Source organism: Giraffa tippelskirchi, chromosome 10 (genome assembly GCF_054371585.1).
Source record: "Giraffa tippelskirchi isolate mGirTip1 chromosome 10, T2T-mGirTip1v1.2.pri, whole genome shotgun sequence".
NCBI classification, from domain to species: domain Eukaryota; kingdom Metazoa; phylum Chordata; class Mammalia; order Artiodactyla; family Giraffidae; genus Giraffa; species Giraffa tippelskirchi.
The window spans coordinates 101,975,112-101,997,083 of record NC_137284.1 but is presented as its reverse complement, the minus strand read 5'-3'; the positions used below and the strand labels follow the sequence as shown (position 1 = coordinate 101,997,083).

The 21,972-nt window shown below is 42.6% G+C and overlaps 2 protein-coding genes across 4 annotated transcripts in view; one reads left to right on the top strand and one right to left on the bottom strand.

The window, feature by feature from the left end:
- DOCK4 (dedicator of cytokinesis 4) overlaps nucleotides 1-16,721 on the bottom strand; it is a 482,101-nt gene extending 465,380 nt beyond the window's left edge. Inside the window, exons 1-2 of one of the 2 annotated variants that reach the window (XM_081537147.1) lie at nucleotides 16,298-16,535; nucleotides 13,207-13,380 (exon numbers count right to left, since the gene is read on the bottom strand). Coding sequence is in view for 1 of the 2 variants with exons in the window: in XM_081537146.1 (XP_081393272.1) it covers nucleotides 16,298-16,334 (37 nt within the window). In the remaining variant the exon portion in view is untranslated. Of the gene's footprint in view, nucleotides 1-13,206; nucleotides 13,381-16,297 lie in introns of both variants that reach the window. The other variant, XM_081537146.1, reaches the window with a different exon arrangement.
- Nucleotides 16,722-16,918: 197 nt separating this feature from the next.
- ZNF277 (zinc finger protein 277) overlaps nucleotides 16,919-21,972 on the top strand; it is a 135,263-nt gene continuing 130,209 nt past the window's right edge. For both annotated transcript variants that reach the window (XR_014067690.1, XM_081537145.1), the window contains exon 1: nucleotides 16,919-17,018. Coding sequence is in view for 1 of the 2 variants with exons in the window: in XM_081537145.1 (XP_081393271.1) it covers nucleotides 16,928-17,018 (91 nt within the window). In the remaining variant the exon portion in view is untranslated. The remainder of the gene's footprint in view (nucleotides 17,019-21,972) is intronic.

The window sequence follows — 21,972 nt, the reverse complement described above, 5'->3', positions numbered from 1 at the left end:
GGCTGAGTGCAAGCCAAGTGCAGAGACCAAAAGTACAGATGCAACTCAGCACCTCCGAAAAGCTCTACCTAGTCCCCTAGCATGGAGCTCAGGATGCGGGAGGAAGAAATGCCCAGTATGGGACTGGACAGCAGTCGGGGGCCAATTTAGGAAGGGCCTGATGTGCATTTGACTTTGGACTCTATCCTGACTGCACAGGAAACATTATAGGTATTTGTTTTTGTGTTTCCAAATGAAGTACAACAAATTTGGCCTAGAGAAAAGATCATTTGCGGTTAAAATGCAAGGCATGTGCTAGAGAAAGAAGGGACTACAAGCAGGCGACAAATGAGGAGGCTATTGCAGTAGTCCACACAAGGGGTGCCTACCCAGCACACCCAGGTTGCTCATGGCATTTGATCCTCAGCCCAGCAGGACGAGGCTTCTCTGAGCATGGATGGGTCCCAGGTGCATGCAAAGCAAAAGCTTCCAGTATCAAACCACCAGCCTCAAAGACTAGGGTTTCCATGGCTGTTCCAATCAATGCTGATCAGCCCTCCTCCCTCCCAGCTAGCTCTCTTTCTTTGAGTCCCACCATCACTGAGAACTTACATTTTACTCCAGGGTTCTTCCTTGGTCCTGGTCACACTTGGTCAAGGTCCAATCTCACTCACAGATGCACACTTTTACTTCCTTCCTATCATGCAGCCTTGTTTGGTGCTTGGCTCTCAGCCCCCATATTTTCCCCAAACCTTCTGGTACCCAGCCATTTCCTGACCCACCTCAAGGCCCCCCCAGCACCACTGGGCGCCACATGCCCCACCCACAGGCAGGCAGCACAGCACCACATGAGGGGCTGACCATGACCACCAGAGGGTAAGGCTGAAGTGAAATGACAATGCAGATACTTATTTCATATAATACTGGGAGCCAGCATCTTATACAACAAGTAAGGTATAGTGAGCAGTTTCTTCATCACTGTCCACAGAACCCAAAGCCAGGGGCTAGGCCTCCAGATTCTGACCACAGGCCTCTCTGCATGCCGAGGACTGTGGTCCCATGGCAGGGCCACAGGCTTCACACTTGGACTCTGTATCCAAATCTCAGTCACTCACCTTGAACAAATACTTGCCCCTCTAGGTTTGCTAAGGCTTCCGTGTGCATACATGGCACCAATCACACAGGCCTAACCACTGGAAAACATGCATCTTGAGGCTGGATTTTCCTCTGCCTACCCAATCTTCCTGGTAACTCAGATGGTAAAGAATCCACCTGCAATGCAGGAGACCCGGGTTCGATCCCTGGGTCGGGAAGATCCTCTGGAGAAGAGCATGGCAACCCACTCCGGTATTCTGGCCTGGAGAATCCCATGGACAGAGGAGCCTGGCAGGCTACAGCCTGTGGAGTCACAAAGAGTCGGACATGACTGAGTGACTAAGTTGGACATAGCACCCACTCTTAGTTAATACTGATTCCATCTTTTTTCCTCTGCCCAGTCTTAGAAGGAAATCACAAAAAAAGACAAACGATTGTCCAAGATACTTAACATTGTTTAGGTGACAAGAATGAGTCCAAGGTTGGGGGAGGGGAAAGTGGAAATTACCCAGTAGGAACAGGAAGAAGGTTTTCCAGCTATTTAAAGTACAGCTCCACTCAGGTGTTTATACTGGACAGTCTCAGCAGCTGGTGACTCACTGTGCAGGGAGTATCTTAAAATGAACCTTCTATTCTTCTGGATAAGTTCTAAGTTATCCAGGATATGAGACACTCCCTCCTCGGGCTATTTCCTAAGGCTCACAAGTGAATAGCATCACCATTTTGAGTCCTTATCTTCCTTTTAAAGCTTGAGGGAAAATATGTCTTAAGCTTCACACTAATTTCTCTCATATATTTATACACTGCCTTACTAAGCCCACCTGGGGCTTCCCAGGTGGTCCTAGCGATAAAGAATCAGCCTGCCAGTGCAAGAGATGCAAGAGAGGTGGGATCGATCCCTGAGTTGAGAAGATCCCCTGGAATGGGAAATGCAAGCCACTCCAGTATTCATGCATGGAAAATTCCATGGACAGGGGAAGGCTACATAGTCCGTGGGGTCGCAAAGAGTCAGACACAATTGAGTGACTAAACGTGGAGCATTACCAAGCAAATACTAAAAAAAAAAAAAAAAAGATAACACTTACTTTGAAAAAAATGTTTTATGAAAACTAAATAGAAAACTAAGAAATATTTCTAGCTTCTTCACTTGTCCAGGGACTGAGTTCTATACCTATTCATATGCCCCCATAAAGTTAGCACAATGCCTTATAGACAGCAGGCACACCCGATAAATTTTTCCATCAATGTGTCACAGGATATGCCTTTATATTTATCATCACTAAAGAAAAAAAAAATGTGACAAACTCTTTAACAGGATGTAGTATCTGCTATCAGGAAACACATATTTAAGAACAGAAAATGGAAAATAAAAATTGCCTAATATTATTTATTCCCCTCAGGGACTTGGTATGTACTATATCCAGGCAGGCCTTTCAAAAACAAAGTACCCTTGAAGTGATGTCTCCAACCAAATTTCAATATAGTAAAACTTCAATGACCTGTTCTAAGTGTTCACCCAGACAGTTAAACTTATTGACCTGAGTTTTTCATAAATAATTATAGCAGGGAGAAATGACTCATTTCAAGACCCTACTTTTACTGGTTTCTTTGAAAGAACCCAAGGTGATTCTTAAGATGCTATGAGCAACTCTACATAAATGCCATTATTCAAATAAACACATTCCTCGAGTTACTGGTAGATAAACATCATCAAACAGTGACTCAATTAACTCTGTGCTTCCAAGGGCAGACTAAGGGAGTTAGATCTCAGACCACAGAGAAGGCCTACAGTGATAACATATCTTACACAGAGGTCCAGGATTCTGCTTCTATTTTCTTTGTTCCTCTTCCTACAGTGCCTAAAACTGCTCTAACCCATTGTATTAGCTCAGGCTGCCATAGTAAGTTACCATAACCTGGGTAGCTCAACAGCAGAAATTTATTTTCTCACGGTTGTGGAGGCTGTAAGTCCTAGATCAAGGTCCAGCCTGGTCAATTTCTGGTGAGGGCTCTTTCTCTGGTTTAGATAGTCTCCTTCTCACTATATCCTCACATGCCTTTTCTTAGGGACATGCCTGCTTGAATTCCTGGAGAGAGCTAGCAAGCTCTCTAGGGTCTCTTCTTATAAAGACAGTGATCCAATTAGAACAGGGCTCCACCCTCATGATTCATTCAACCTTAATTACCTCCTTTCTTCAAATACAACCAGGCTGGGTGTTAGAGTTTCAACATAAGAATTTTGGAGAGACACAAATATTCAAACCTAGACAGCATATTAAAAAGCAGAGACATTACTTTGCCTACAATGGTCCGTACAGTCAAAGCTATGGTTTTCCAGTAGTCATGTATGGATGTGAGAGCTGGACAATAAAAAAGGCTGAGAGCCGAAATACTGATGCCTTCGAACTGTGGTGCTGGAGAAGACTCTTGAGAGTCCCTTGGACTGCAAGGAGATCAAACCAGTCAATCCTAAAGGAAATCAATCCTGAATATTTATTGGAAGGACTGATGCTGAAGTTGAAGGTCCAATACTTTGGCCACCTGATGCGAAGAGCCAACTCATTGGAAAAGACCCTGACGCTAGGAAAGATTGAGGACAGGAGAAGGGGATGGAAGAGGATGGAATGGCTGGATGGCATCACCGACTCAATGGACATGAGTTTGAGCAAACTGTAGGAGACAGTGAAGGACAGGGAAGCCTGGCATGCTGTAGTCCATGGGGTCACAGAGTCAGACATGACTGAGCGATTGAACAACAACAACAAACATCCAGTCCATAACACCCATAAAGAAGCAGTTATCCCCTATAATGGCTAAATAAAACCTCTTCAAGTTCTTGACCCTCTACACTGATCAATTTCTCTTGCATAAATTATCCCAGGACCCACATTTTCACTGGAGAGAGTTTACAGAACAATGGTAAGTGAGCAGCGACATCAACATTCATCTTCTAAACAAACACTTCTTGGAAAGAACATTTTTTAATCTTAGACAAATTTGTTTGAAGCTCTTTCTCAAAGAGGAATTGGAGGTCTTTTCCAAAATTTGTACCCCACAGCCATCTGAAAACACCGTTCTGTGACTACTGGGAAATGAACAAAGCAGCTATATCACAAGTAATCAAGCAGGTTGTAGCAGGGAAAGCCACTTCGAAACTTTTTTTTGTTTTTCACTTTGAAAGTTTGAAACAAAAATTTTCAGACATAAATGACAAACTAAATTCAGGCCTTCCAGACTCAATTTCCACCAGTCTAACCTCTAATCCTGAGAGGAAAACTCTATATAGGAAATAATGCTCAGCCTATAAAAGAATTTATATAATTATTTCTGATTACCAAAAAAATTAATGTTAACTTTTGAAAATTATTAATAAGTAGAAAGTCTAAAAAAATGCCACCTCTCAATGGTAACAATTGGTTTTAACAACACTGCAATATGTAACTTTGTATCCCAATTCTTCACTTTTCAAATTTTCTGATTTTGAAACTCATTACCATAATTTTTACATAATTTATACATAATATTTCCTCTTCTAACTTGGGGCCAAGAACGTAAATGGCTGGTTTTCTGAATCAATTTATATAAACGACGAATGGGAATGTTAAATGAAATGTAGGATGCAATTAATACAAATATGATTTTCCTGGGGAAAAAAATTGAGTAAGGGGCTAAGGGCTTACTTTTACCCGTATGTGAAGTATCTATAGGAATCTTCATAACTTGTTGTTAGTGTTCATTATCCACATTTCTGGAGAAAACTCTCAGACATTTTTCTTCTTTTGGTTCTTTACAGAACTGCTTATGCATGTTTGGGTTTTCTTATTTCGTTGAGAGCCTGGCTAAACCCTAAGCCTGTTATTATGGAAGCCCCACAGACTCTTCAACCCATTCTGGACATCCTTCGAGAAAGGCCAACAGGTTTCTTCCTCTCCCCAGGATAGTGAGTATTGTTCTCTCCAGGACGTGGGTTAGGGCTATTTTTAGTTGCCTCACACAAATTCAGGCTTCCCAGGTGGCTCAGTGGTAAAGAATCCGCCTGCAGTGCAAAAGACACAGAAGACACAGGAAGACACAGGTTTGATCCCTGGATGAGGAAGATCCCCTGGAGGAGGAAACAGGAACTCACTCCAGTACTCACCTGGGAAATCCCAAGGACAGAGGAGCCTGGCAGGCTATAGTCTGTGGGGTGGCAAAAGAGTAGGACACTACTAAGCGACTAAACAATACCAACAACACACAAATATATGCCCATGTCCCCGGACATGTTCACCCCTGGTCACCAAGGCAGAGATGATCTTTTTCATTTTGGAGGAAAAACACACCAAATCTCTACATTTCTGCTTAAAGATTTCAGGGAGACATGTTTAGAGAAATAACTTTCCTGTGGTCCAGTGGTTAAGACTCCACACTTCCCAAGCAGGGGGAACAAGTTTGAATTCTTGTCAGAAAACTAAGATCGCAAATGCTGTGCAGCACAGCCGTAAAAAAAAAACAACAATAATAGATTACCTTCATTTTAAAAATGCCCAATTAACACTATCATAAAATGGAATAATAAATTGCTTGGCTTAAGAAAACAATTCACAACTTGGAGGAGGAATGGTTACCAAATTCACCCAAGAAGACATGCAAATTTCATAACTAGAAGGGTTCTCGCCAGCCTCGATCCCACCAACTTCCTCCTTCTGGCATACATACAGGGGTCATGGATGGGGGTGGAAAACAAATACACATGTGTGACTGGCAATTTCCCAAAGCCTTGCCAATGCTTTCCCAAAGCATGCCAATGTCATGCTTTCTCTCTTCTTCCACAGCTGAGAAGCAGCCATGTTTTAGTTCATTACAGAGTGACAGATGCCTGCTTCTGGATTTAGTTGGTTTTCTTCTTCAGTAGGGACACAAATGTGATCCTGACTGATGCAACCTGAGTCTTTAACCTTCCTGCAATACCAAAGCCAGGGCTAAACATAAAGGAGTATGTTCAGTCCCACTTACAAGTCTTCCTTCCTGGAAGAGGTGCACAGCTCCAATCCAAGTTCCCAGTGATAAGTCATCCTGTACCATGAAAAACTGTTGGTTGCTAAGTCGTGGCTGACTCTTTGCAACTCCATGGACTGTAGCCCACCAGGCTCCTCTGTCCATGGAATTCTCCAGGCAAGAGTACTGGAGTGGGTAGCCATTTCCTTCTCCAGAGGATCTCCCTGACCCAGGGATCAAACCCAGGTCTCATGCATTGCAGGTGGATTATTTATGGTCTGAGCCACCAGGTAAACTGCAGCATGGTTGACAGCAATTAAGATGAGATTATCTCTTATCCCATCACTTCTTACTCTGTACCCAACAGACTGCAAGCAAAACTATCAATATAATACCCAGCATGCCTTGTTACTGCAGTACTTCAAAGGTGCCCATGAAATCACATTTTGTATGAAGGCCACAGTACACCTGTCAAAGACAAAATGGTGTCCTCAAGGACTCCTTTCCACCCACCCACCTTCCTGTCCCAGTTGTTTCTACACATGGTCATCTCTCATACAAAGATGAGATGGAATAAGAGGGACTAGAGATACCTCAGGTGGTAAAGGACACACTCCATGTTGAAGGTATTGACCTGGCCTCAAACTTGGTGATAGTAGAGAGGGGCAATGGGTCTTCCTGCCCAGGTCACTGAGGTCCTTGAAGCTTCTCTATTAAGGAGGGAAAGCAGAGGGAAGCCACCAACTGGTTTTCACAATGTAGTTGCACCTGCTTTGGAGAAATTGCTCCTGAATTTGGCAGTTGGTTTTCTATCAGACTTCATTTTTAATATCATTAATGTCTGCCTCTTTGTGTACATCTATCAGTATTTCAGTGGGAGGTTATGACAGGCTACATTAAGGAAAAGGAACATAAAGCTATCTTAAGCTGGAATCCCTCACTTTAAATCACATATTTTTTCAGGAGTACAGTGGTATAACTTTAAGAATTCTAAATCTGACCTTGTGGTTCCTAAGATGTATTACATATTTACCACACACACATACACCCACATTCTGCACAAATATATTGCTTTGGGTATCTGAGCATTTTCCCATTTCCAGATGTGTGTATACACTTAGATGCTGTTTGAGGGATATATAAATCATTTTTATTGAAATATTGTTTGTGGTTTTTGTTTTTCAACATCCTGCTGGGGAAATCTCACAAACATGCAAAATCTGGCATGAGACATTTGCTTCAGAAAGAACTGTCAGAGAAACAGAAGTAACTTATGCCTTAACCAGGCAATGCACCAATGGGAAGCAAGGAAAAAACCATGAAATCTAGCTTCCTACCAACTCTACATGACAGCTAATCGTTCTTATTTTATAGTCCCCAGATATTCGTATTAATAAAGTGCTTCGAGATGACTGCTCTTGGAAAATTCAGGCTCTATCGCTTTAAAACTTAAACAAGCAGACTACATAATCAAAATCAATACAATTAATAAAGTGGATCGCTTCAGTTATCACACCTAAATCAAATGACTCTCTAATCACGCTCTTTAGTCTATAACCTCTCTCCTATTCTTATCTATGCAGATATCACCACCTGAATGTTTGATGGGGATGGCCAACTCTAGGAAGCCAAACAAAACTCTTAATCCTACACTATAAACCAACCCCACCTGCAAAAACATCTCTTTTGTTGAATGGCACCTACTTTCACCTGGGGCTTCCCTGGTGGCTCAGTGGTAAAGAACTCATCTGCCAATGCAGGAGACTCAGGTTCACTCCCTGGGTCAGAAGATAACCTGCAGAAAGAAATGGTAAGTTGCCCACTCCAGTATTCTTGCCTGGGAAACTTGATGGACCCAGGAGCCTGACGGGTTATGGTTCATGGGGTCACAAAAGAGTTGAACACAACTTGGCAACTAAACAATAACAATCTATGTTCCCCAACTTGTTCAAGCCAGACATCAGGAAGACATCCTAAACTACTTCCTTCCCCTAACTCCTCACATTCAATGATAAGCCCTGTTGTTTCTATCTTCCAAACATCTTAGATTTATCCACATTCCACCATGCAGGACTGCTCACCTGGTTCAGGAACTTATCTCTTAACCTTATCTACTGCAACAATCTCTCTTAGATCACCTTTATGTCACCTCCATCATCCAGAAGCAACAATGTGCATGCTTTAAAGGTGCATAATGCTCATATTTCCAACCAGGAGGAATTTTTTAAAAAAGAATTTGCTGGTAATCTTTATATTCTAACAATTCTCACCTGTGCATTAATTATTGAATACATCTTCTCTATATGCTACACACTAACTACCATCTTCTCTATAATGGTATGCATTTTATGGAATGTCAACCACTATGTTTCATTTATTTTGTCACCTGACACTAGGTACTGGAATGTATTTTATTTTTTTAACTTTTTTTTTTTATATGGACCACTTTGAAAGTTGTTACTGACTTTGTTACAGTATTGTTTCTGTTTTATGTTTTGGTTGCAAGGCATGTGGGATCTTAGCTCCCTGACCAGGGATGGAACCTGCATCCCCTGCATAGGAAGGCTAAGTCTTAACCCCTGCACTGCCTGAGAAGTCTCCTGGAATGTATTTTAGAAATAGCATTATTTATGGAATTCTTTCATTTTATGACTATAAGTATTCTGCTGTGCTGATAATCAAAAGTGATTCAACTATTCCTATATTGGAACTGATGTTGTTTCACAGACCACATGGTAAGAAATAACTGTGCATAAAGTGTTTTGCCATTATTGATTTTTTTTCATGCAAACTTTGAGGGTGGAATTACTGATTCAAACTCCTGCTTTTGACCATCATGTTAGGCAATACAGCAGAGTGGCTAAGAAAGCACACTCTAAGACTTTTGAGGTTCCAATCCTAGTTCCACCACTTCCTGCATGACCTTAGACAACTTACTTAACCTCTCTATGACTCAGTTTCCTGTAAAATGAATGAAAACTGAACCTTCCCTTATGCAGCTGTCACGAGTATTAGACAGAAAACACATGACAAGCTCTCAGAACAAAGCTTGGTGAAAAGCAAGTGCTCCACAAAGCCTATTTTACATATTTACACACACACACACACACACACACACACACACACACACCCCTTCATTTCCAAAAGGATCATGTTAATATTTAATACAATCAGTAGGGTATTGCATATCAGTTTTACTGCAATTCTGTCACCAAAAGGCATTAACACTATTTTTGGTGATTCTTACTTAGTAAATATCCAGTGTATCTTAGCACACATTTTTTTTTAAATGCCAAAGAGTAAAACAGTTGTTCCTTAAGTACATTTATAGTGCTTAAATAAAAATAGCTTGGGGGACATCACTTCTTTATTCTTTAGTATCATATATACTCTGACCAAATAACCTTACCAGTCTATGTTTTCAAGAAAACAAGTTACATGAGTTGCCTTGTTTCTTCTAGTAATGATCAGCAATACATAAAAGGATGGAAAAGAATGGTGTGGGTAACCCTTCAATTCGCAAGAAAGTAATAGCTCATTAGATTCATTCTTCTGCTATAGTGGCCAGAGATCACTGTCAAATGAAATTAAATATATATATAAAAATCCAAAATTGGTCATTATGCAGTTGATCCCAGCCCTTGTCAAAAAGACCCAAGCAGAAAGACACACCTAACCTAAAAGAAACAATTTATGCAATGCATGTGATGGCTTTGGAAACTTGTTCCATAGTTAATGAGAAATAGTATATAAAAAGATAAACTTTGACTTATAGTAGAAGAAAAAAGTATGATTAAAGTCTAAGTTTAAATACAAATACATATTTGTCAAAAAAACAACAACATAATGAATGAACTTAACTAGAAACCCAACAAGGCCTAAATTCCAGTCCTTCCTGTATCACAAATGAGATATCTAGAGCAGTGCTATTCAAACTATCGGTGAGGACCCACTGAGTCATTAAGTAAAGTTAGTGACAATCTTTTTAAGTTTATAAATAAATTTATTTTATTGAGGTATAGCTGACATACAACATTCTATTAGTTTCAGGTGTACAACATAATGATTTGAGTGCTGTATGTATTTTTCAAATGAAAAAGAATAGATCACAGAAAGTATGAGTAAATATTGTTTCACTTATATATGTATACGGTGGTGCTGGTGTCAGGAAATGAAATGAATTTCCTATTATGGACGACAATTAAACAACATCAAAATTCACTGCTCGAGAGTACCTCATTTTTCTATGCTTCACAGATACTGCATTTTTTACAAATTAAAAGTTTGTAGCAACCTTGCATTGTCAGATGATGGCTTGCAGTTTCTCTTTTTATTTATTTATGTTTTTGCTGTTTTTCTTTTTAAATTAAGGTATAAAAGAGCCTCTTGATGAAAGTGAAAGAGGAGAGTGAAAAAGTTGGCTTAAAGCTCAACATTCAGAAAACTAAGATCATGGCATCTGGTCCCATCACTTCATGGAAAATAGGTGGGGAAACAGTGGAAACAGTGTCAGACTTTATTTTTTGGGGCTCCAAAATCACTGCTAATGGTGACTGCAGCCATGAAATTAAAAGACGCTTATTCCTTGGAAGGAAGGTTATAACCAACCTAGATAGCATATTTAAAAGCAGAGACATTACTTTGCCAACAAAGGTCTGTCTAGTCAAGGCTATGGTTTTTCCAGTGGTCACGTATGGATGTGAGAGTTGGACGGTGAAGCTGAGGGCCGAAGAACTGATGCTTTTGAACTGTGGTGTTGGAGAAGACTCTTGAGAGTCCCTTGGACTGCAAGGAGATCCACCCAGTCCATCCTAAAGGAGATCAGTCCTGGGTGTTCATTGGAAGGACTGATGTTGAAGCTGAAACTCCAATACTTTGGCCACCTCATGTGAAGAGTTCACTCATTGGAAAAGACCCTAATGCTGGGAAGGATTGGGGGCAGGAGGAGAAGGGGACGACAGAGGATGAGATGGCTGGATGGCATCACCGACTCGATGGACATGGGTTTGGGTAAACTCCAGGAGTTGGTGATGGACAGGGAGGCCTGGAGTGCTGCGATTCATGGGGTCACAAAGAGTCAGACACGACTGAGCTGAACTGACATACATGGTTTTTTAAACATAATGCTATTGCACTCTTAAGAGACTACAATATAGTGTAAACATAACCTATACGCACTAGGAAACCAAAAAATTTGTGTGATTCACTCCATCGTGATAATCTGCTTCACTGCAATGGTCTAGAACCAAACCTGCAGTATCTCCAATGCATGCTTGTAAGTCATTTAATCTCTGTTGTTTCCTCATCTCTTAAATGGAAAGTATTTGACTTAAGAAGTGAAGTCGCTCAGTCATGTCCGACTCTTCGCAACCCCATGGTCTGTGGCCTATCAGGCTCCTCCATCCATGAGATTTTCCAGGCAAGAGTACTAGAGTGGGTTGCCATTGCCTTCTCCAGGGATCTTCCCCACCCAGGGATTGAACCCCGGTCTCCCGCATTGTAGGCAGACGATTTTACTGTCTGAGCCACCAGGGAAAGACTATTCTACTTAAGAGAATAGATTCAAATAAAATAATTTCACAACATCTGTTTAACTATAAGACATTGTATCAATACGTTAAGGTTACAGCATTATGGCTGGGTTTCCTTAGAGTTAGTTTAACGTTTCTCTGCTGTATATGATCACAACATAAAATCACTACGCTAGAACTTGGACATACTGTACCAAAGACAATTCTGCAAATGTAGTCTCCTAAAAAAATAAATGGAGCTAGAGACAGGAAATCCTTAAGTTTCTTGAAATTTTTATAATCTCCTTTGTAGTTCTGACTATACAGCCTCTGGGGAAAAAAATAAGACTAAAAAAGAAAGGCAGCATCTCAGTGTCACTGTGGGGCTTTGTGAAAGAAAGCAGCAATTCTCTCATTCTTATGAGAATGATCAAAAGGGGGAAATGTTTACAGGCTATTCCCACAGGAGGCCAGATCATGAATGTAAGCTGTCATCTCACTGTCTGCACAGCCCTTCAGTGATACTTTACTTGCAGGTATAAATCACTGCTCTTTGCTTCCCACTGAAAGTTTAGAATCCTGTGCCAGTCTCTAGATGCCACAAACAATTCCAGGCAGCACAGCTTTATCTAGCTATACATGTTATCTGCACACATCATGGTACCACAAGATAAGAAACATCTCAAGACTGCCAGCTAACAAACCGAAAACAGCTAAGAAGAAAGGCACACTCCCTCATAATTCTTCCACACAGGCTACCAATAAAGCATGCTTCTGAAGGAAAAGACATTCTAAAGATCCTGAGTAAATAAGAGATGGTACCTCTCCCCATAAAAATAGAAGGGACTTTAAAAAGGAACAGAATTCCTACTTTGCTGTTGTTTAGTTACTAAGTCATGGCCAACTCTTTTGTGACCCCACGGACTGTAGCCCACCAGGCTCCTCTGTCCACGGGATTTCCAGGCAAGAGTACTGGAGTGGGTTGCCATTTCCTTCTCCAGGGGATCTTCCTGACCCAGGGATCAAACCCACATCTCCTGCTTGGCAGGTGGATTCTTTACCACTGAGCCACCTAGGAAGCCTGAATTTCTACTTAGATGATTTAAAAACCACTTTAGGATAAATGGAAGACAGGAATGTTTGTGAGGACTCAGTTATATGGGTATGATGACATTTCATTTTTTAAATATCTGTGACTTTCAGATCAGCTTGTTCTGAGTTTTGTTTCCTGTAAGCCTTAGGGATTTTTTTGCATTGATCAATCCAGCCCACATTACCCCTCTAAGCCTAACCAGGTTCACAAATGTAAAACATCTGGCCCGGTTGAGAGGCTCAGTTTGCAGCTCACAAAGGCTCACTGGCTCACCTGGGAATGCTGCACGCATGCCTGCTGAGCAAGTGAATGTAGAAATAGATCTGCAAGGGCCCTAACTTTCTCTGTGACTAATTCCCATTACTTTAAGGGAGGGGACGGGGACTATGACAGATGAGGACACACAGAAGGCAGATAGTCAGCGTGAGGAAAGTTGTCAGGGGGTGATCAAGAATGTTTTAGTCACTGCCCATGGAGTTCCTGCTAGAGAGAGAGAATCAAACAGCCTGAATCACCTTGGTTCTGGCAGCCTGCCAGGTAGCTTTTGCTTACCTGTGATCTTAGTCGAAAACCATGTGGGATGTATCACAGCAAAAGTGCCTTTCTCATAACAATCTCAACACAATGGAAATATCTTCCTAACCAAAGGACACACTTGTTTGGAAGAACTCCACAGAATTAATACTGAGAAGAACCTTGGCTATTCTTCGACTGTGTGTTGAGACCCTGGAAGGTTAAGTGACTTAGCTTAGGTCACATAGCTGGCAGCAAGCACTGTCTTGACTAAGACCAAGAGCTAAACAGACTCTCCCAAGATAAAATATGTCTACAATTGTGCCTATTAAAACATTTTCAAAGAGACAAGCTTCCTTACTACTCAGAACTCTAGTTTAATCACTATACCTGTCTAATACCCTAGAATACTTAGATATATGACTAAGTATGCACTGTTTTCATAAATTAAATGGAGGGGATAGTGCCCATACATCAGGTTTGAAAAGGAATTCCTATCTCTGATACACCTTACTACAGGTATGAAATTTAAGTAATTTTATCCATATTTATAGTATGTTGCTTGAGACTGAAACAATAATATATAAAGATACATAATTCTGTCATAGATAATGAGAGATAAGTATGTTAGAAATATACAATGTGCATGGAAACTTTAAGCATTTTAAAGTTACAAAGACCGATTTATATCAAAGAATAAGGAAATTGATTTACTACTACACCTGCTATCAGCAAAACATCTGTGCCCATAAAATAAATTTTCTTGAGTATTTATAAAACATTAGAAAGAAAAGCACATACAGTAACCAAGTTTATTAAAAAAAAAAAACAATTTGTAGCACGTGTGTGTTTTAGTTGCTCAGCATAAGCAGCTACAAATAGTCCTTTCTGTGGTGAGAAATAAAGTCCACACATAAGAATCCCTGCAAAATTTTCACCACACACACACACGTAACAGATGGAGTCTAAAAAACAGCTAAGCATTTCATAAGCCAAATGCTCAAAAATTAATAATAAAAGATGGTAACAATCCTGTATTATATTGCATAAATAGCACAACAGATCCCCACCCTCTGCTTTCACCTCTCATCTCATCCCACCTTTCTCCAAATGTGTGCTCACCCATCTACATCCCCTACTCTGTAACCAAATCACAACCACCCAAAGGCGAGGTGTCTGCTGCAGCCCAAAACACTTGACTGATAACATCCGGTTTGCCATTCCAGGAAATCCCAGAGTGTGTTTTAATCCTCTGCCCACAGCTTGCAAAAGAAAAGCGAGAGAAGATCTAATCGATACCAACACCCCAGCTGTGACCTGGCACATAAAGAAATCAAGAAAATAAATCCCATCCATAATCTGTATAATTTAACATTTGGAAGAAAGCAACATCTGGGATCAACTCCAAGCGGGACAGTGCTGCTGGCCATGTCTGTGCTTCCTGCACTGAGTGCTAAGCCGGTGACAAGGAGACACTCCGCATCCTCAACACTTCAGCAAAAAAATGTCTCTTCCTAACAAGAAGTAATCTACCCCCAGAAAGGAGGCAGGTGAAGAGAAGGAGACATCTACTCCTTGCCAGTTGAGCTCCTGATAAAGGCTCCCCTTACATTTCAATGACAGGGAAACCTGGAACTCCTTCCCAAAGGTGGGTCCTGGGCAAACTATTGTCTTGCTGACCAGTCAAAATCCAAAATGAAAGCTCATATAATACAGGGGAATGACTTTGTTTAATCATACAGCCCTTTCGGGACACTCCAAAGTCCTATCCCCAGGTGAAGTTGGGGGAAAAAAAAAAAAAAACAACCCTGTAATTATGACTCCCTGGAAAGGCTTTCCAGATTTTTTAAATTACAGGAAAATGAATTTAGAACATAAGCAGATACCTACACATCATCTAAATCACGAGATCTGCAACCAATTTTTAAAAAAGTAAACCAATAAGCAGGACAGGGCATTATAGGAAACTATATATTATGGATTTTATAGTATAAAATTTCATTTTATACTATAAAATCATAATACTTTCTCTGTCAAACCTTCTGAGAGGTTATAATTGCATTTGGCTGCTTCAGGCTTGTCAGAGAGCCTTCCTTCTTAATAGTCGCAACCTAAAAGGAGTAACTGTCAAGGGGCGACCCAGCTGAAATCAAACAACAAAAACGGGAACTGTAATCCGCCTGAAATGGGAGGAGGGAAAGGAAGGGAGACTCCTGTATTCATCCGTCAATATTAATGTCCTTTGTTGTTCACCTTTACACAGAACAGCGAGCGCTACCCTGCTCCTTTTCCTCCTAACACCCGCGTCAGGGTAGTCTTTCCTAAAAGCTGTCTCGTTGCCTCGAAGACCCAAGCTTTCGGAGTCTCTCCCCATTAACACGCCACAGCTGTCCGCCAGCACCACCCCCACCATGAGCAGAGAGGGTGGTCAGAAGTAAAAAACATTGCTGAAATACCCGTTCCCCTCCAAAGAGCAAAGAGCAGAGCAGCGCAGATGTTGAAATTTACCAATTCCCCCCGCCTCTCCGAGCGCACACACACACCGGGTAACCCGGGACGGGAGGGGGAGGAAGGCTCGGGCCGGACTGTCAGAGCGGCTCTTCTGAGGACGGTGCCACATTCCGCACTCCGGGAATGTGGAAGACAGAGGGAAGGTTCTGCGCCTCCCTTCTGTTTTGGGGATGTTCTCTCTCCGCGACTGTTGTTGTCTCCCTCTCCACCCTGGGAAGTCGTTGCAGCCCTAGCCATCTTTAAGGTAAAGGAAAAGGAGGGAGAGGAAAGCCGTCCGTCCTCCTCTTCCAACTTGACACACACACGCCCGGTAGCCACTCCAAACTCCGCAGGCAGAGCCCGCAGCAGGCGGGCTGGCCGCGCGCTCCCCCCAGCCGTCCCGGCGCTCCCTCTGGGAGCCCGTGCCGAGAGCCCCCATCCGGCGTTGAGGGGCGAGACCCTCGACGCGCACCCCTCTGCCAGGAAGTGGCTGAGCGAAGCCCCGAACCCGCAGCACGGTGCCAGAATAAGGCATTTACAGCAGGGCTGAGCGAGAGGGGCACGGGGGCAAGGACGCGAAATTCGCACTCGCTCGGACTAGGACCAGAGCAGAATAAAAGTTCGCCCCGCGGAGACTCACCCACGCCGTATTTCTCGTGCTCCGTAGGTATCCACATGGCTAAACAGGGGTCCGGGGTCTTCAGGCTTTGTAATCCCCGCGCCCCTTCTCCGGCTCACAACAATGCACAGCTCCCGAGTAGCGGCTGCAGCGCTGGAGCCCCGCGGCTCCGCGCGGGCTGCGGTCGCTGAGCAGGGTCTGCGCTGGAGGCTCCCGAACCCAGCGTTGACACCGCGCGGCCGAGGCTGCGCCGCCCGCCGCTCTCCCGGCGGCGGCTGCTCACAGTCCCCCGACGCGCTCCTGAGAACCCAGAGGCGCAGTCATTGTTCTGATTCACTGAACTAAGCGAACACGCCAGGGCACTCTCCGGCGCACCCCCGCCCGTCAGCGCCTCTTCTAGCCCTCCCTACCTAGCGCCCCGCAGCACGCTGGGAACTGTAGTTCTGCAACAGCTCCATCCCGGAAAAAGGAGGGGAGTTAGAGGTTAGGGGAGGGGCTACGTCCCGCTCGCCACGTTCTATTGGTCCAGATCGTGACGGCGCGGAGTGGGAGTGGAGGAAAAGCCGCGTCTGGGGAATTAGTTTCTAATCGCGTTTCCATTGGTCCCGCGCCTGTTCTGCGGCCCTCTTTTTTTTTTTTCTCAGCCGCGTAATGGCTGCTCCCAAGACCCAGGGGGCTGCTTCCCAAGGGGAGGAGGACAGTGATGGCAACCGTGGTGGAGCCGGAGGTGTCAGTTATGAGGGTGAGTACGGTGCCTCTGAGGTGCAGATGGTTTTTTGTCTTCGTTTCTCTCCGACCTGAAATACAGCTGACTGCTGGACGGACCTCAGCTCTAAGGCCACTTGAGCGCGAGGGGGCCACGAGTAGGGGCTCCGTGGGACCGGATGGGGTGGGAGGAGGCTACTTGCTGGAGACTGTCTGGTAGGGAAGAGAAAATGGGATGAAACGGCCTTATCCGCAGCCAGGGAAGTTCCCTGGGTTCTGTCCTACGTTTGGAGGTCCCACCTTTACTCTCGCTGCCGAGTGGGCGTGGGTCAAGGTTTGCGCGTGTGTGATTGTAACTCTGGAATTAGCTGTCCTCTTTCCTCGCCAGTACTCTACCCTCGCCTCGGTTTGCTTGGTTTGGCCTCGGGAGATAGGTTTTATTTGGGTTCGGGCGGATTTCCATTTGCAGACTGGTTGGTCACTGCTCTTCACTCTGCAAATATTTCTCAGTTTGCTGGCTGGAGCAGCCTCTGAAGGGAAAATCTGTATGGCTCTCACAGCTTCTTCCCCTGTCAACTGCCCCGGGCGTTCTCCAGGATTGAACGTAGAGCCTGGGTGATCTTCCCAAACTCTGGGTCCTTAGACCAATAGGAAAGGAAATGGTAATTTGTAGTCACGGCTTCAGAGAAAGTCATCACAGCTACTTTGGCTTTGCTTGACTTTCAGATTGTCTTCTCACCCAGTATAGAGATCAAAAATCAAACTTTGAAAGCTGCCGAGGAGCTTGTCTTTAGAATCCCTAGCCCCTTTCTTTTGTTGTTGTTCTATCCATATATCAATCTATCAATGAGTCCTATCCGACTCTTTGCATCCCCATGGACTGCAGCACTGCCGGGCTTCTCTGTCTTTCACTGTTTCCCTGAGTTTGCTCAAACATATGTCCATTGAGTCAGTGATGCCATCCAACCATCTCATATTCTGTCGCCCCCTTCTCCTCATGCCCTCTGTCTTTCCCAGCATTAGGGGCTTTTCCAGTGAGTCAGCTCTTCACATCAGGTGGCCAAAGTATTGAAACTTCAGCATCAATCCTTCCAATGAATATTTTGGGTTGATTTCCTTTAGGATTGACTGGTTTGATCTCCTCGCAGTTCAAGGGACTCTCAAGGGTCTTCTCCAGTTCCACAGTTTCAAAGAATCAATTCTTTGACCCTCAGCCTTCTTTATGGTCCAACTCTCACAACCATACATGACTACTGGAAAAACCATAGACAGACCTTTGTCAGTAAAGTGATGTCTCTGCTTTTTAACACACTGTCTAGTTTGTCATAGCTGTATCCTTACAGTCTGTGTATCACCAACCTTACTCCCTTCTTTTTTTTGTCTGATACATAATTTAACACAGCTAGTTGTCTTTTTCCTTTTGATTTCTGTTTTGTTTGGCCACACCGTGCAGCTTGCAGGGGCTTAGTTCCTTGACCAGGGACCCAGTCTAGGCCTCCTGCAGTGGAAACTCTGCCCTCTGCAGAGTCTTATCTACTGGACTGCCAGGGAAGTCTGTTGATGTTTTTTCTGTGAGGTCAGTTTATTTCCCTTCCTAGTTTCTTGCCTTGTCACACCAAAAACTTAGAGTGATAGACTAAAGGGTACAGAATAACAGACAAGTTACAGTTCAGTTTGGCTCAAGCAGACAGATCTTTTATTAGACAGACACTCCTAAAACGTGGGAGCAGACTAATTCCAAAGGAGTTCTCCTCTTCCTTCCTACTGATCCTGTTTGGTGTCCTACTTTCATACTTCCAGTCTCTTCCTTTTGCCTATGGTGTGTGCAAAGTAGAACTTGTACCCACCACCAGTCAATGAAAGAGAATGCAAATGGGCATATACTCAAGGCTGATTGACAATTTTAAGTTATGTAACAGCAGGCTGTGTTGTTTATGTCTTCTCATAAATCAGTCTGTTATAATTAGATGTAGAATGTTCATGAGCCCTTCAGTTCAGTTCAGTTCAGTCGCTCAGTCGTGTCCGACTCTTTGCGACCCCATGAATCGCAGCACGCCAGGCCTCTCTGTCCATCACCAACTCCCGGAGTCTACCCAAACCCATGTCCATAGAGTCGGTGATGCCATCCAACCATCTCATCCTCTGTCATCCCCTTCTCCTCCTGCCCCCAATCCCACCCAGCATCAGGGTCTTTTCCAATGAGTCAACTCTTCGCATGAGGTGGCCAATGTATTGGAGTTTCAGCTTCAACATCAGTCCTTCCAATGAACACCCAGGACTGATCTCCTTTAGGATGGATTGATTGGATCTCCTTGCAGTCCAAGGGACTCTCAAGAGTCTTCTCCAACACCACAGTTCAAAAGCATCAATTCTTCAGCGCTCAGCTTTCTTCACTGTCCAACTCTCACATCCATACATGACCAGTGGAAAAACCATAGCCTTGACTAGACGGACTTTTGTTGGCAAAGTAATGTCTCTGCTTTTAAATATGCTATCTAGGTTGGCCATAACCTTCCTTCCAAGGAGTAAGCGTCTTTTAATTTCATGGCTGCAGTGAGCCCTTAGTGGGCTCCTAAGTGCCTAAGGTTACTTGGAGAAGCCCCTTGATTATTCTGTATCCACTCTCTGTGTGCCTAGGGCACATGTGCAAGAGTTGAAAAGTCGCTGGTTATTTTGTAGCATATCTGTCAGCTCTCCTGGGTGTGTCTGGGATGGAGTTTAGAGATCAGCTTGCATCCCTTTCAGCCAGGCCTCCCTTGTTGCTCATGTCTATCTTCCTAACATAACAAATGTGGTTTGAGGCTTAAATTTGGTTCTTCATCCTTGTCACTGGTTTTTTTTTGTTAATTTCTTGCTCTGTTTGTGCTTTCATGGTTAAATTGACATTTAGTCTTAAATTTTTGTCTTAGCACAAAGTTAGTGCTACTTCTTCCCACTTCAATGAAACCCCTAGTTCTGAAATTATTTTAGTACCTCTTTGGAGAAATTTTTAGTAAGCGCCATTCTTAAATATTGTGTTATATTCATGCCCTAAACAGTTCATTTTGGGATATGCCATATTGTCAACTCTTACCTTATAACATACTAAAGGTTTTCCAGATTCTCAAAGTTCCAAAAGGCTACCTGTTTAACATTTGAAGGTGGAATCTTTGGTAAACTTATCTCACAAAGTAACTCATAAAAAAGAAAATTGGGTATGCCTTTCAAAAGCATTGTGTGACCTTTAAATACATTAGTCATTTTAAAATTATAAAACTTTTAATCATCAAGAGTTCAAACCATTCAGAGATGTGTAAAGTAAAAAAATCAAAGTTCCTGCACCGCACACAGTCTCAGTCCCAAAGTAACAATTCTTGGGGGTTTGGTAAGTATTCTTTTCAATAAATTTTATGTATGACATGCGTCTGTATGGTTTTGCTTTCTTTTGAATAAAAAAGGATCATTCAGTGTAAGCTTAAAGATCTGCCACCTTCTTTCTCCCCGTGTTCTGTTGTAGACATTCTTCCACGTCAATACATCTGCCGCTTCATTCTTTTTAAGAAGTGTGCCCATAGTATCGCGTGATATGAATGCGCCATGTGTTAGCCATTCCTTTGTTAATGAACATGTAAGTGTAGCTTTAGTTTTTCACTAATGTAGTGAACAGCTCTACATACATATCCTTGTCCATTGGGTGTCTATTTCTTGAGAAATTAGGTCACAGTTGACACATGTTTATAATTGTGATAGATGTCAGATTTCCCCTTCAATGGTGAGTAGACATTCCCACCAGTAATAATATCAGTATCCTTTTCTCCAGATCTTTACAAAACTGTGATGACCATCATTAATTCAGGATCAATATTTAGACGACTATTAGAGTGAATTGAGTATCTGATGGAAAGCGTAATTTTAGATTCCAGTTTATTTTCAATGAAAGTATTGAGCAGTGAATTTGCTATCTGTACCAGAAGAGAATTCCTCACCCTGATTCAGAACTGCCCAGTAGCTCTCACTAATGGTTGTTTTTTAGGTCATAAGGTAAAGTTGTTATTAAAAATTCCTTTGATAACCCATGTATCGTTGTCACTTTATCCACATTCTTTTCAAAGTCTATAAAGTGTGATACAAATTCTGGGTGAAACTACAGATGTTAAAAGTATGCATATTCATATTTTGTGTTAAGCAGCCAGTTCAGCTATCAATTATGTCTTTCCCTGTAAAAGTCTTTAATTTCTTGAAAATTGTCTCTTTTAAGAGGTTTCCCTCTAATTCTAATTAAAATGTCAATCTGTGTGTTTAATATTCTGGGACAGAAGGGACTATGGAGTCTTTTTATAGAAACCCTAGCAATCGTGCAAGATTTCTCCTGGAATGAGTCACTTTGTGGTGTGCAGGCAGGTATGACACTTTCCCTGAGGTCTGTGTGCCAGACACCATCTTCCTTCAGGGAATCCTCTGCTCATACACACCACCACCTTCCAAACATTCGAACAGTGACTATGACTTCATATTTTTCCCTAAAACTGGGGACAGATAATAAATAGACTCAACGTTTCTAACATTTGGGGAGGTTACTGGGGAAATTTTTCTGATGGAGGTGATTTCTTCTGACAGTTAATCTGTGCTTCCATATTGTAGCATTCTGATAGAGTCAACTTTTTTCCCTACAAATGCATGCCCAGTAGATGATGATCAGGATAATGCTTCTTTGGACTTACAATGCATACCCCCCATGCTCAAAACTCTGCTTTGGGGACCAAAACCATGTCTCTTGTTTTTGTCTGCTTGACCCTGTTCTTGTCACCTTGTCGGTATTTAATAAATGTTTGACCAGAACTGAATTCTAGCCTGGATGATTGCAAAACCTTCATGTTGATCTCACTGACTCTTGATTTTGCTATTCTTAATCCACTTTCCAAAACTCAAATGTATTCATGGATCTTCACTTCACATCTTCAGTGTAAGTCTAATGCATTGCATTTAAGGTTCTTAATCGACTTTTCCAGCCT